Source organism: Fringilla coelebs (genome assembly GCF_963513975.1).
Source record: "Fringilla coelebs genome assembly, chromosome: 12".
Taxonomy (NCBI): Eukaryota; Metazoa; Chordata; class Aves; order Passeriformes; family Fringillidae; genus Fringilla; species Fringilla coelebs.
The window spans coordinates 4,796,725-4,811,865 of record NC_140038.1 but is presented as its reverse complement, the minus strand read 5'-3'; the positions used below and the strand labels follow the sequence as shown (position 1 = coordinate 4,811,865).

Below are 15,141 nucleotides of genomic sequence, written 5' to 3'. Positions count from 1 at the left end.
AAAAGTGATATCAAACCAGGCAGGTTGTGAGTTTAATTATTGTTTATTTGCTTTTGTTTGTTTCTTTTTAATAATGAAAATGTGTTAATTCACTCAGTGCAAATTATTGGTTTTGAAGTCTTGGTTGGATCTGAACTGGAACAGTTACAATTTCTGTTGTTGGTTCGAAATGTTTGACCAAATCCTGCTGGTTTTTGAGGGCTCTGGTAAATTCTTGAGCCTCTCCTTTTCTGCTTTCCCTCATTCTTGAGGCAGGACTCGTCCTGACACACACAACAAGTGTTCCCGTCTCTGTGGCACTGCTCCCCTTCCAGCACAGATGTGGTCACTGCAGAGCTTTTGTGCCTACCTGAGCTGAGCTTTTGGGATGGTTTTTGATAAATTCTCCTGAGTGCAAAGGGCCCCATCAATTCAGATTTAATTAAGAGTATTTACTCCCAGTGCCAGAAGCAGTCCTCTTTTTCCCTTGCCTTTGCATTCAGGGAACCTCAGCTGGTGAGCACAGCCCTTTGGCCATTGTCTGCCCTGATGTGCCTGTCAGAGTATTCCTGATGGGGACTGGGATGGAGCCTGCCTTGGGATAATGCTGGCAGTAAGAAGGAGCTTCACTGGCAGCTGGGCACTGCAATGACATTCTGCCTAGCTGGGTTCTTTGTCCTGCATGGAGGCCTTGGGAAGCTGGAAAAGCCACTTTGCTTTTGGGGAGCTCAGGCCAGCCTTGCACAGTCCCAATTCCTGGTAGGAGAATTCCAGCCCTTGAGCAGAGTGTGGCTGTCCTGGAGATGGGGCTTGGCTCAGCACAAGCCCAGGCCTCTTTGGTAGCTTGCCCAGAGCTGAGGAGAAGATTGCTCCTGCTTCAGGCCTGCATGAAAGTAAAAATAACTCCCAAATTTACTTTTATCTTGACCCTCAACTCTTTCAGAGCAAGGATTGCTCTAAAATTACTCTAAATTGGTTACTTTGAGGCAATTAGTCTGACTTCCATGGAGGCACTGATGGGCTCCCTGGTGAGCTATTTCATCTCTATCCTTTCCTATAAAGGTTATGACTCCCATCTCATCCTCCATAACCCCCACCCTGCTCTGCCTCCTTGTGCAAGTCCCATTTATTTGTGGCTCTGGATCTCCCTTTTATACTGACACAACCCTTGACTCCAAGTAAACTAGGATGATTTTTTAAAAAATCCTCTAGCCCGTGACTTTTGTAATTCTCTTTTCTGTCCTTTAAGGTAAATTGAGGCATCTCCAGGCCTGGCACACCTCGGGTTGTTCTGACTGAAATGCCTTCAAAGCCTTTGGGCTTTGCCATTTAATATTTGACTCCAGTGCAGCTGGGAAAGCTGATTTGAGCTGCCTGATCGTTAATCTCTGGGAAATGAGGGCAGCAAAAAGATTTGTACTTGGAGTGATGTAACAGTGTCCTCTGTGTGTGGGTGGGGGACTGGGGGCATGAAAAAGAGGAGGAGGGAGAACGAAGGGATGTTGGATATTTTGTGGTGGAATTTGGCAGGAAAGAGCAGCATCTATTTCCCATGACAGCTGCGTTTTTTTAATAGAATATTTGTAGAACTTCTTAATTAAGTATCTCATCTCATTTTAGTTTGGCTGAGGAGAATTATGATGAACTTTAGGAGCCAGGCTACATCAGTGCTGTTTGAACAGAAGAGTGCTGCTAAACTTATTTCAAACTGGCATTTTAAACATTGAATGGCCACTTTCTGTTGCAGCAAATTGCCTTTTTATATTTGCATTGTGTTTTCAAGCAGGATAAAGCTTTAGTGTCAGTGTTTTCTCTAGCAAGAGAGATCCTGACCTCTACACTAGCACAAACAGGTCTGTGAGATGCAGAGACCATATGAAAGGTTTGGTGTGGGTAAAATTTGTACCCAAACAGAGCAATAATGGATGATGTGGTTGCACACAGGTGTAGCAGAGTGGGACCAAGCTGAGGCCCTGTGTTAACCATCACAGTTGAGCTGCATTCAGCTTATCAGCTTGTTTGTGTTTGTACTGGGCAGGAGTGAGGCATTAAATGTGTGTTTCTGAGAATGGAGTCTCAAATTTGCCAAAAATCATTGGAATGCCAAAATACACACGTGAGGTTTGTAGCTTTAACCAGAAGGCCACGTTTTCAGCAATGCAGGTCTGATACATTCAACCTGAATTTTGTAGCTTCCCTCACAGTTCTTACTTTCCACTGGATATATTCAGCCTGAATTGAGTAGCTTCCCCTCCCTCTTCTTGCTTTCCTCCCATGAGCCTGCCTGTGAGCCAAGAAAAGGTGGAACCTACAACCAGAGTTTAGCAGCTGCATTGTTTGGTTCTTAGAAGGATAATGTTGAGTTTGGAGGTGGGATTTGCTCATGAAGTAGCTGATGCATCATGTTGGGCTGCCAAAGCCTGAAGGTTGGGATTTGGGAGGGTCTGGCTTGTGGGCAGGCCAGCCCTGAGGGAAGAGGATGAGTGTTCAGCAAGGTTCTGGAGCAGTTGGTGTTGGTGGAATCAGGTTGGAAATCTCTCCATGCAACGATCTGAATTAATGGCATGGGTGGAGGTGACTCCCTTCAAGTATCTTGTGGCCACCCTTGGTGACAATTGTCCCACAGCAGCTGACACAGGAGTAGCATTTATTATTTTGTCCTTTATCCCCTGCTGGGAGAGCTGCTCCCAAAATCAGTTCCCTTTGTTGCTCCATCCATAACTCTCCCTCTGTTGATCCCCAAGCAATAAAGGGAGCTCTGGTCCTTGAAGTGATAAGGAGTTAATGTCAGTGTGCTGAGGTGGGGTTTTAATCTCCCTCCTGCATTCTAAATTAATCAGATATTTTCCTAAATGCTTTACTGGTTTGGAATTGAGATAGGCTGTTTCCCATCTTCTCACTTTTCTTTTTTCCACGCAGGCAAATAAAATAATTTTATAGGATCTGATAGTACTGGAGTGGAGAAGTGCTTTTACCAGCTTGTATTGTTGATTTTTATGGAACATAACTCAAATTTATTTCCCTTTATTGCAGAAAAAATGTTTAGAAAGTAAGTTCTGAGCTCGTGTTTGTCTAATAACAGTTCAGAGGTTAATGGGACAATTTTAAGTGCATTTGGATTTCTACATGAATATGAGACCTCAGACTTTCTGAGATGCACTGATGGTGTTTTAATGACAAGGTAGAATCCTAAATATGTACACAGTATAATAAACTCACTGAAGCAAAATTGATTTTGCTTGAATCACTGGGAAGAACTTGTCCTAAAAATCCATTAATCTGTCAAGAATGAGAATTCTGAATTGTCATCAACCACCTCTACACTTAACACAGGAAGGGTCAGGTAAATATTTTTCAAAATGAAAACCCTGCAAAACTATTAGCAGACCTCAAGTGTTCTCCTGTGGCTGGGCATTGGGGTATTTTTTGGGTGCTTTGTAGGTATGTTTTTTCTAGGATTTGAAGGAAGGATTTGTCTGTGACCTTTGGTAAAGTGCTCTGGCTTTTGTTGCTTTCCATTTATCAGCCACAAGCTTGGCCTAATATCCAGTGACAGGTTTTGGATGCTGCAGGCTTTTGGTTAACAAAACATTTGGAGACCTGAAATGAAAAGTATCATATAAATGGATATGTTGCAATGCACTGCCTGGCCTGTTGGGTGGTGACTCTGGTTAAGAGGTGCCAATAAACAATCTCAAAATGTGGCTCTTAATAATGCTAATAAATGATAATAATAAATAATGCTCAGATTATGCAGAAATAGGTAAGTGGCTTTTGATGAGCTGTCCTGTCTCTCTCTGGGTGGCTCCTGCTTGTGCAGATGAACCAGTGGGGATCCCTCCTGCTCCTGCAGATGTTTTAAGGGGATTCTGTGAGTATTTAATCTGAAGAGCAGGAACTCTCTACCCCATGGAGTCGATTCTGTGCACTTGCAGTGCTGATCATTTCTGAATTTCTGATACAGTTTCTTAAATCAATATAAATCCATTCTTTGAGCTGGCTTCAAAGCTGCCTTTGAACTTGTAAGAGTGAAGCTGCCTGAGAAATCCAGATAAAAACAACCCCCTTGAGTTAAATTAATTAATACTTCTAAGTGTGTCAGAAAGAAAAGGCCTTAGTGGGAATGTCATGGTCGGAGGGAGCCAATCCAGCCCTTATCTGTCCATACCCATTCGCTTCCATTTGGCCACATGCAAGCCAAGATCTTTTAGTCCATTTGAACCCCCAACCTTGTGGGAAGAAATTGGTTCCTAAATAAGCTAGATTAGTTGGTAATTACATCACTGTTTTATGTAAGGGACTTGGGTATTTCCATCTCGCCGATAAGTGGGGAGCAGTGAGTGCTGTGTGTGATGCTCAGGATCTGATGCAGCTGCTAGTTTTGAGTAGTGAGATTAAAAAAATGGATTATCATTTCTGGGTAATTAAATTCTATAATATCCTTCACTTCATCCTCTTCTCCCCAGAATAACAGCCCAGTAATCCCTGCACTGCAAAGAACTGGTAATATTTAAATTGGAATGTGCTAGCACAGCTCTGCCCTCTTGTGTGTGTATATTAATATCTGTGCTGACAGGAGCAGGGAATCCTTTGCAGGCAGCACAACAGGGAACATTTTAGTGCCAGTTTTTAAAACAGGTAAATTAATTTTTTGAAGCTTCTTTGAAAGTCCTTGGTGCCAGGCAAGTGTCTTCTTTAAAGCCTTGAGCTGCAGTTTGTTGGCGTGCTGCATACAGATAAAATAGCATCTCCTGGTGGGAATTTAAAAATAATTCTGTAAAAATAGTAAGTGACAAATTTAGGAAGGGTGGGATTAATCTCTCTGCATTGAGACATCTCTGATGCAGAGCAAGTCTCAGCAGATCACCCATGCTCCATGTTTAGTCAGTGCAAAGGGCATCTGTGCCATTCCCTGACCTCTCCCAGCCAGCTGTGCTGGGATGATTCCCTTCAGAAGGGAAGGGAGTCATTGTTCCTCTCCTTTACCTTGGAGACAGCCCAAGGCAACTCACTCATATCTTCATTTTCAGACACTTGAAGGAGATGCTGCTCACTGAAGAGTCAGAATTCCCAATGTTTGTGCAGCTGGAATTTGGGCATCTGAGTCTTTAGTGACAGAATCACCTGTTGCATTTAGCCCAGCTCTCCAGCAGCATCTGTGGCACAGGAGTGACAGGACATGTTGGGCAAGGAGCAGCTCACTGAGGGCTTTTTGAATAAAAAATATTTCCATTCACTCCTTGTCCCTTTCACTGCCAACGCTTCCAGCTGCATTACACATGCTGCAAGTCCTGGGATTTTGTCACTGGTTTATTCATAATTCTCAATAATTTCATTCCCTGCCTGCCTGTGATTCATTTTAATACTTCTAATTAGAAGGAGGCAGGGTGTGCTTCTGTGACTGTGTAATTAAAGACTATATCATTAACACATTTGTGCAGTAGGGAAGAGTGAAGGTGCACAGGCAAATGTTCATCCTGGGATAGGCTGGGATTTCCCTCCTGGAAAACTTCATCCTGAGGCAATGAGGCTGGAAGAATTCAAACTGTGGGGTCTTGTGGAGGGAGTACTGAAATATTTGCAAGACCAGCTTCTATAATTTTTGTGTGTATATATATATTATAATATTCCTTCAATATAGCATTCTTTGGCAGTGGATGAACTGAGAACAGGTTCCAGGTGACATTCCTTATGGAGTTGGAAGTTTCAAAGACTGATGTGGCTGGATTCTGATCCTCTCCATGCTGGAATTTTATTTTGCTTACTAAAGGAAAAGCTTTTCTTACAAATGCCTTACAATGATTTTAGTTTCAATTTTCATGTAAAATACCTCATTTTAAACAGAAAAAGACTAAGCATAGGAATTAAAGCCAGAGGAGGGATTAGAACTGGAAATCCCCAAACTATTTTGCTCTTGATGCTGGAATTAATGAGAAGCTGGTTATTTTGGGAATGCCTGCAGCCACTTTGTGGGGGAGTTACATCCCATCCCAGTGTTGCTGTGGGAGGAGCCAGTGAGGAGCCAGCAGTGAGTATCTCAGACCACCTCTGCTGTTCGTATTTTATTGCCATGCCTTTGCCATGGTGTGCTCTGCTCCCCAAATCTGGGAACAGACACCCAGAGAGAGCTCAGACTGCCTACAAGAGCACAAGGCATCAAGCAGGACATGGTTTAAACAGAGAAGAGCTGGCATGTCATGCCAGGGCTTGGATCCTTGAGTGTCTCCAAGTGTGGTGTCTGCATCCTCAGGAACTTAAGAACTAACATGTAAAGTAGCCTGCTTCTTGGTTTTTTCCCTACTTTTTTAGTTTTCCTCTGTTCTGAGCACATCTCTGCTCAGCAGTCAGTGCTGATGGTCAAAATAGACTTTCAGTTCTCATTTTTCATTAAGATCATACTTTTTCAAATTTCTTTTTAAAGGTATTTGTTACTAAATTTCTCTCCAGTGTTATTTGTTTGAATCAAATTTTAGACTCGAATTGAGCATTACAAGGCCTGAATTAAACTTTTTATGAAGTAGTGATCAGGATCATGTATATGTGTTAAAGATGTGTGTGAATCTCATCCCCCCCCCCCAGATGGACTCAGGACTGCTCAGTGTTATCTCACCAGCCTCCTACTGCTATCAGAGATTTCCCAGTGACCAAACTGGTTCTGGCCCTGGGAACCTCACTGTCACTGGGAGGTCCAGGGGGATGACAAGTGTGTGTTTATTTACAGATCATCCCACTTCACCTTCAGGTTGAACTTGAGCAGCATGTAGTAGAACACAAATAATTACATGAATTAATTCTATTTATATGGCAAATTAATTGAATAATCATTGTATTTATTTCACAAATGAAACCATCTTTCTTTGGAGTAACTCAGAACTGTAAATGTCTTAAATCAGGAAAAAACCACAAATCTGAGTAAGCAACTCAATGAGATTTATGCAGTGCATAGTAGCAGGAGAAAATGCCTCTTTCTCCCCATGCCCTAGAGTATAAATCTGATTTAAGATACAATTTTGAAGTCTTTCATCTATCCCTGGCTAATTTTCCTGCAGGGGGAGGTGGAGAGTCAGAAATGTTGCTTTTTTTTTGTTGTTTAAACTGCTGTTTTCCAGCCTCCTTCCAGCTTTCCCTGCACCTTGTGGAGCTATTAAACCGTGGGAGGCAGCTCTGGGGATGAGTTACAGCTCCTCACCAGCACTGGGCTGTGTGTGATGAGTTTTATTAACCCCAGCTGACTGTAAATAACGAGCAACCACACGGCTTTAGGGCTTGATTTAAAGGTGCTCCAGTAACCATTTGCAAAAGAGAGAACACAGGGAAAAGGGATTAAACAGAATGGCTGCAGTGTAAAGCTGGTGCTTTTTTGTTGTTGTTTATACCCATTTTAGAGGGGTTTGTGCATACAAACACCTCTATTCTCACATATATTCCCTCACACGTGGTGAGTGAAGTACAGCTCGTAGAGCTTCCTCTGAGTGCTGGGTTTTGGGGTTATTTTTCATTATTACTGAGTTTTGAATACATTAACGGCTCCATTTTCAAACTCCAAGGATGGATCTGGGCGTAGGAAGAGCAATGTTCCTGTGCTAGTTTTCTTTCAAAGCTCTAATGTATTTATACTGCCACAATCTCACTAAAAGAGTGTGAGGAAGGAAGAGGATTTCTTGTCGAATTTGGCTCTGCTAGAAATTTGTAGGACGCTCTTCTCACACCAAGGCAGTCTGTTAGTTTTAAATCGTGATAAGGAGATTGATATTATAGCTTACAAATGCTTTCTCTCCATTATCATACCTTGTTTCAGAAAATCCAACTCCCTGCAGGGCTGTAGAAGCTGTTGGAGTGTGTGCCCTATTGTTTTAATGTTATTTTTGCCCAGAAGATGCTCATTCCCTCCCTGACACTGGATTTACAAATGGTAGCAGAATTCCTGGCATTAGCAGCTTGTGAAGCTCAAGGCAAAAAGGAGACAGCACAGATGGGCTCATCCTCCCTATGCATGTTTATTTAAATGGATAGGAGAGCACAGAGCTGGGTTTGGGCTCTAAGCACAGCCATGCCTGCACCTTCCCCAAGCTCTGGGAGTGGAAGTAATGATAATCCTGGTGGTAATGTCAGCACACAGCCACAGGAGGCTGGGCTGGGAGGGCGGGATGGGGCCGGTGGTGCTCCCACAGAATTCCATGTGCACCCTCCTAGATGTGCATGCTCTCCTGCAGAGACAAGTGGGTTGTCTTTATGCCATTGGGAGTTTGCCATTAAGGCAATGACCAGAATGACTTGGAAGTGGGGATTGAATGGCCAAACCCATCCAGTCCTGCTGCTGTGTGTCCCAGCGAGCCTGGCCTGGTGATGGGAGCTGATAACCTGCATCTCTCTTTGCCACAGCCCCACTTCCTGCTCTGACTTCTTTAGAACAAGGTGCTGTGGTTTGAAGCTTCCAGAGGGCAGGGTTAGATGGGATACTGGGAAGAAATTCCTGGCTGTGAGGGTGGGGAGGCCCCGGCACAGGGTACCCAGAGCAGCTGTGGCTGCCCCTGGGTCCCTGGAAGTGCCCAAGGCCACGTTTGACAGGGCCTGGAGATACAGATGGTTGTGGTTCTGGAGAGGGGTATAAATAATTTCCATTAATTCTTTCTGCATCTGAATAGAGCACAGAGCCTGGTAATAATTCTTTACTTCCAACAGCCATTTTTGGGGGGATCAGATATGTTCCTGTGTCAAATTTAATCACGAATTTAGACATAGATATTGCTGGAAGAAGAAGTTCCTGGCTGTGAGGGTGGGCAGGCCCCGGCACAGGGTGCCCAGTGCAGCTGTGGCTGCCCCTGCATCCCTGGCAGTGCCCCAGGCCAGGTTGGACAGGGCTTGGAGCACCCTGGCCTGGTGGAAGGTGTCCCTGCCCATGGCAGGGGGGTGGGACTTGATTATCTTTTTTAAACCCTTTTATTAAATCTAAACCCCACTGTTTGATAGTTCCTCCCTAAGCTATAATTACCCAATATGAAGATGCAAGCACAAAATAATTTCCTAGGGAGGTTTACACAAAAGGGAATAACTTGTTATTATTTTTTCCAGTCCTTTGAGAAAATCTTTAAGAGTAGGAAGAAAGGGAAGAGTGATGATAGAGCAGCACAGATACAAACCTGATGATCTTACTCTGATTCTGTCAGAGTTTCTGCTCCAGTGGCTTCCTTAAAGGAGCATTGTCAGAAAGAAAAATCACATTGCTGGAAGTGGCTCGTGCAATCAATCACTGGCCAGCGAGGGGATCAGATGGATTCCCTTTTGAATTCAATCAAAACACACTTCAAAGGCATTTAATCATATTTTTGGTGGCTGACTCCCTGGCACAGGACTTTTGTAGTCCCACAAAAGAGAGGCTGAAAGACAATTATGCAAGTTATAAACTCTTTTTGATGTAGATACCAGGTTCTTTGATGATTGTGTTTTCCTGGGCTGGCCTTTGGGCAGATTGATTTACAGCAAATAATGGCTTTTTGTTTCTTCACTGCTAGAAGGATCTAAACCACACTTTTCCAACCTGTGCCTCTGCAGTGCCTGGGCTTATTGCTAGAGGTGACAAAGTGTGTCTTCATACAGCAGTGACATAGGAGAAAATCCTGAAGGTCCAAATATTGAAGAAGGTGTTTTATTCCCTTTCTCTGGAGCTAGAGACCCAAATAACCATTTGTATTTCCATTTTCTTCAGGAGAATGCAGTGACCCATTGTACTGTGACAGCCCTTATCAGGAGGCTGAGGGAGCAAACCTGAGGGAGATAAATACACCAGGAGAAGGTATCCACTGCTTTGTGGGAAAGCAGGAATGCAGATTAAGTGGTTGTGGCTCTGGAGAGGTGTATAAATAATTTCCATTAATTCTTTCTGCATCTGATAGAGCAGATAATAATGGTAATAATCCTGGTAATAATCCTTTATTTCCAACAGCCTGGTAATAATCCTTTATTTCCAACAGCTATTTTTGGGGGGATCAGATATGTTCCTGTGTCAAATTTAATCACAAATTTAGACAGATTTTGAAAAACATGAGAATTGTTCATGTGCTTTCAATTTGCTTGTCTTAGGGAGAAAGAAGAAAAGCAAGTGATTCTTGTCTCCTCAGTCAGCCTTGTTGCTATTTCCAAATGATTTTTAGGAGCACAAAATCTCCCTGTGTTTTTCCAATCACACAGAGTTTTCCTCAGCTCACAGGTGCATCCCTGGGGGAGGCAGAGCTGGTTTATCTGCAGATGTCAACAGTGCTCACTCCTGGAGCTCACAGTGCCTTTTCACTTCTCCATTTTCTCTCCATCCCAGCACTTTTAAGCCACTCCTTGGGTTTTCCCCTTCCCCTGATGTTCTGCTCAGCCCTCAGTCTGATGTTCAGCATTTCTTCCTTCCCATCCCTGTTCCCAGCAGGCGTTTCCATGGTGTGGGAGTGGAGTATAACATCCTTCTTGTCTCCTAAGTGTGAAAAAGCTCTTTCCTTCAGGAATTAAACAAGCAATCCTCCATCCCCTTTCTGCTGTACTGGCATCTTATCTTAGCCCACAACATTGGTGTATATTTTAACCTTTAATGGCACTTTTTACCTTCCCAGTAAAGCATGAACAGATGGTTGGAGACCTGGTGGGGTGTGTCTGGAGTTCTTTTGACTATTCCCTATTTCAGAGAGGTGCAGGATTTTCTAATTTGAGGCTGTATTAATAGGCACAAAATGGTGAAGGATACTTCAGTTTTGACTGTTAGTGGAATGTTGATGGGTACATAGAGTTTGCAGGGTCTGTCCTTAAATCCATACTTATAAAAGAAGGTGGGAAGTGCCCAGGTGTGTCAGGTTTGGTGTTTTAATCAGATAGTGGCACCAGGAGACGCCAGGTAGGAAGGGCACACAAGTCCAGCTGCTTTTATAGAATCCCAGACTGGTTTGGGTTGGAAGGGACCTTAAACCCATCTGATCCCACCCCTTGCCATGGGCAGGGACACCTTCCACTGGACCAGGGCGCTCCAAGCCCTATCCAGGCTGGCCTTGGGCACTTCCAGGGATGGGGCAGAGCATTTCCAGCATCCCCAGGTGCTGTGTTTCTGTCTGTTCCCTGTTTCTGGCACAGGGAAGTAATTACAGAGTGTCAGTGAATTAGGTAGCCCCTGAATGGACTTCAGATGTGAAATAGTGGGGTTTCAGTCAATTTGTGGCTATTTAGACAGCCTCTTGACTCTTCCCTTCATCCTTTCACTCTAAGAAGGACAAATGGGAAACATAAAGCTATCAGAAATCAATTAATCTGATCTGGGAACATGCTTATTAAAATGCCTTCCTTACAAAGATCTGGATACTCCACAGCAGAGCAGAATTCGGGAATGTTTGGATCCCTGATCTGTGCATTTCTGTAAGCTTAGCCTGTTTGCATTACTCTTTTGTTTGGATTACTCTTTTGTGTGTTTGGATTACTTTTTTGTTTGGACTGCGAGCTTTCTATTTGTTTTAGGGTAGTTGAACCTTCTTTAGAAGCTATTTGACCTTAAATTGCTAGTGTGCACATTCAATTCTCAGCCCTGATATAAATCTAGTTGGATATTCTGGAATTTAAGAAAGAAAACCCAAGAAAATGAGAATGGCTTTGTGAAATGTTTTCCAAATTCAGCAGCTGAAGGATGTTGGATTTAGGAGCTCTAAGTAAAACTGGACTTAATGTGGGTTATGGAGGTGTGCTCCAGAAACCAAGAAAATGGGAATGTCTTTGTGAAACGTTTTCCAAATTCTGCAGCTGAAGGATGTTGTATTTAGGAGCTCTAAGTAAAACTGGACTTGTTATGGGCTGTGGGGGAGAGCCTGGTGTGCTCCAGAGGCGATTAAAGCTCAACCGTTCCAAAAGATAATTACACTTGGCACCTGCCTCCCGACGTGATCCCGCCCTTCCCCCTGCAGGGTTTCTTCTTCCTCACCTCTGATGGCAAAGGGCCCCCGGGCTCCCCAGTGCCACCTTCTGCTCTGTGCTGCTGGAGCCGAGCCAGCGTGTCCAGGGGTGCCTCTGCTCCCTGCCGTGCTCCAGAGGGCTGGGGAAGGTGTCCCTGTGCTGTGTCCCCCCAGCTCTGCCCCAGCCCTCGCCTGGCTTTGCCTCTGCACTCGTGTCACAATATTGACTTGCAAACACGGAGCTTTTGGGCCAGTTGCTATGGTTACCCCTCGGAATGGAGACTCCAGTCCCAGGCAGTACATTCCCAGCCTTAATGAAATGCACAGCAGTGTGTTCAACTTGTAAACCCGACGTGGATATCGCTAAGCAACATCCATCCGTGATTTGCCATAATTACTGCTGCGAGCTCTGCACCATTGAAATGCTGGAGCACAGGGCTTCCTCCTCCACTGCATCAAATGTTTTTCTGCAGTAGCTTCAGTCTCTCAGACCTGTGATGTTTCATAGTCCCTTCACAGATTCAAAGAACTACGTTTGACCTCTTTAAATTATTCACACCTTCAGACCCCATCTCTCCAATCTCCTTTTGTGTTTATCTACTGATTCCTGCTCATTCAGTCCCAGAAATTCATCTTAAAGACCTTTGATTCTTTTGCCCTAGATTCAAAATGTGAGTCCAACTCATTTCCTCCAAGCTGCTTCTTGTGTATTTGAAAAGATCCAATTCCTCCAATCTATGTTGGTGTTGAATTAAAATTTGTATGTGGAGCTGTTTTCTTCAGGATCTGCTCCAGGAGGAGCTGATGCCTCAAGTCTTTTGGAATCCCAGACTGGTTTGAGTTGGAAGGGACCTTAAAACCCATCTTGTTCCAACCCTGTGCCGTGGGCAGGGACACCTTCCAGTAGGTGGAAGTTTTCTGCTTAGAGCTTTTATTTAGTGTCTGTCCTGAACAAGGTGTTTTATACATGCGTTTGAAAAGTGGAATAAAACCAGGTCCTGTTTAGAAGTCCACACTCCAGCCTTCAAGTCAAATCATTAATTGCAATTGCAGTTCTTGAATTACTTGCCTTGTGCAGGCAGTTGGGGTGGTTGGGAATATCTCTCCCAGATTCTCTGCTGCTCAGTCTGATTCCTTGTGTTCTGTGAATATTTTCCACGTACAGCACCAGAGCTGCCAATCCTAGAGAGGAAGAACTGGTTGATTTATCTGCTCTATGTCCGCAGAGACTACGAGGAGTGTAAGGTAAGAGCTGCCTCCAGAATGTGGGAATTATTTCACTGATGTCATGAAAAAACAGTTTTCTTGGCAGTTTCCCAACCACCCTCTTTCCTGACTTCTTTTGGAATAAGGGGACCAAGAGAAAACACAAGTAAAATTACTTCAGTGGTCTCCAATCCTTGGCTGCCTTCAGGATCTGAGGGTGCAGCTCTCTGGAGCAGTCTGTGTGCTCAGGATGTCACTGGGAGGGGAAAAGTGGAAAGAACTGCAGACCTGCCTTTATTGTTCCAAGTGATGGATAGGGTTTTCCAAACTGATAATAACACAGTTCCACAGTGCAGGTTTCTTGATGGTACTACAGAGACACTATGAAAACATTTCAGTTGAGGGAAACATTACTACCAAGTGTAAATAAAAAACATCCTGGTTACTCTTGAGTAAAATGCTTTCATTTTACACATGATCCATGGCATGCTCTAATTCATCTCGGGCTTGGTGAGCAGTTTGGAACTGGTTGTTTGAGAATATAATGGTAAGTGGACTAAGGAAATAGCAATTATTATTTAACAGTGTGTTTTTTTGATAAAACAAACACAAGAAGATGATGCACCCATGGGCAGGAGGAGAGGACAAGAGTTGCTATTCTGATTCTAGCATGTGCAGCAAAGATCTGAAAAGACTTTTTGGCTTCTGAAACACCAGGTTGGTCAGGACTTGCCTCTGTTGGAGAGGTCTTGGAGGTGTTTAGGAAACTGGCAGACTGGAGGAATTTAATTAGCTCTTAATTAACAGAGCCAGGGAATTTTATCATTACAGTAATTTCCTCTCAGATCTTGGTTTGCATAGATAGAAAGACAAGCTGGACTAACCCTCAAAACAGAAAATTGTTTCCCTTTTTACTGGGCTGACTGGAGTTTCTTGGTTTTATTCTATGTGTTGATTGTTTCTGTTGATGGGATGTGGAATCACAGAGAACAGAAAAGAAAAATATGTGCAGCTCAGGAAACCAGGGAAAATAACAAATGGATGATATAAAGGCAACACAGATGTGTCCATGTCTTCATCAGTCATGGAAGCAAGGAAATAGCAGGGGAAAATTGAGAGAAGACAGCTAATAAATACTCCTCTGCTTGGCAGGCCAGCTTTCCTTTTCCTCAGAGCTCACAAAACAGTGTTTTTGCAGTAAAACTGGAACATTCCAGGACAGTTTGGGTGTTGTTAAAATCCATCAGTTTAGTCTCAGTAAGAAACAAATGACCTGTTGTGTTAATTAATTCTGGTCTTTCCTGCTCAGTGCTTTGAAATGCTCCCTCTCTAACAGAGTTTTAAAATCTCCCATAGTTTTCAGTGAACTAAAAGGCCATTAAAACCTGTTTATTTACTGACATCAACTCCCCAAAGTGAAGGCATTAAAGTGGTTTTGACCCTTTCAATGCTGCTTGAGCAAGGTGCCAGGCAGACATCCCTGAGAGCCTGCAGCTGCAGCATTCCCTGGGATGACACAGAGACTGCTTGGTCTCCTGCCAGTTGTGTCTAAATTCTGTCATCAGCACCTTAAATAAACTTGGGGGAAGAAATCTGGGATTTGAGATCATATTCCTCAGCTGAGGGCCTTTTGCTGTGGGACTTTTTAGGGTTTATAGAATTAATCAGATTTCTCTAAAAGATAGCTCTCTATTGCCCTCTCTTGCTCTGTGAATCCAGGTTTTTGTAGATGGAACAATCTAGAGTATGTGAGTTGAGGAGGTGTTGGTTATTTCTGAGTACAATGTTTTATAATCATGCACTTTGTAAAGAGTTATTTAGATAAATTAGCAGGTGCAGGTGAGGGAAGAGCAGCTCAGGCCTGTTCTTTCTCTTCCTTCCTCTCTTTATGAGTGAGGATTGTAAATAAAAACTTTCCTTCTCAATAGCAAAAGCAAAAGCATCCTTATCAGCAGAGGATGCTTTCAGAGATGCCTCCTGGTGTTTTCCCCAGGTGGTACCTGGTTATCTTTGGGAGTAGGAATAAACAGAGGAGTACTAAAAG

The 15,141-nt window shown here is 43.5% G+C and overlaps 1 protein-coding gene across 3 annotated transcripts in view; it reads left to right on the top strand.

Annotated features, from left to right (window-relative positions):
• Positions 1–15,141, top strand: part of BBS4 (Bardet-Biedl syndrome 4) — a gene marked incomplete at its 5' end in the record, with an annotated part of 35,179 nt that overhangs the window by 2,405 nt on the left and 17,633 nt on the right. For all 3 annotated transcript variants that reach the window (XM_084213877.1, XM_084213876.1, XM_084213875.1), the window contains one exon: positions 13,057–13,136. In XM_084213877.1, the coding sequence (XP_084070003.1) occupies positions 13,057–13,136 (80 nt within the window). The remainder of the gene's footprint in view (positions 1–13,056; positions 13,137–15,141) is intronic.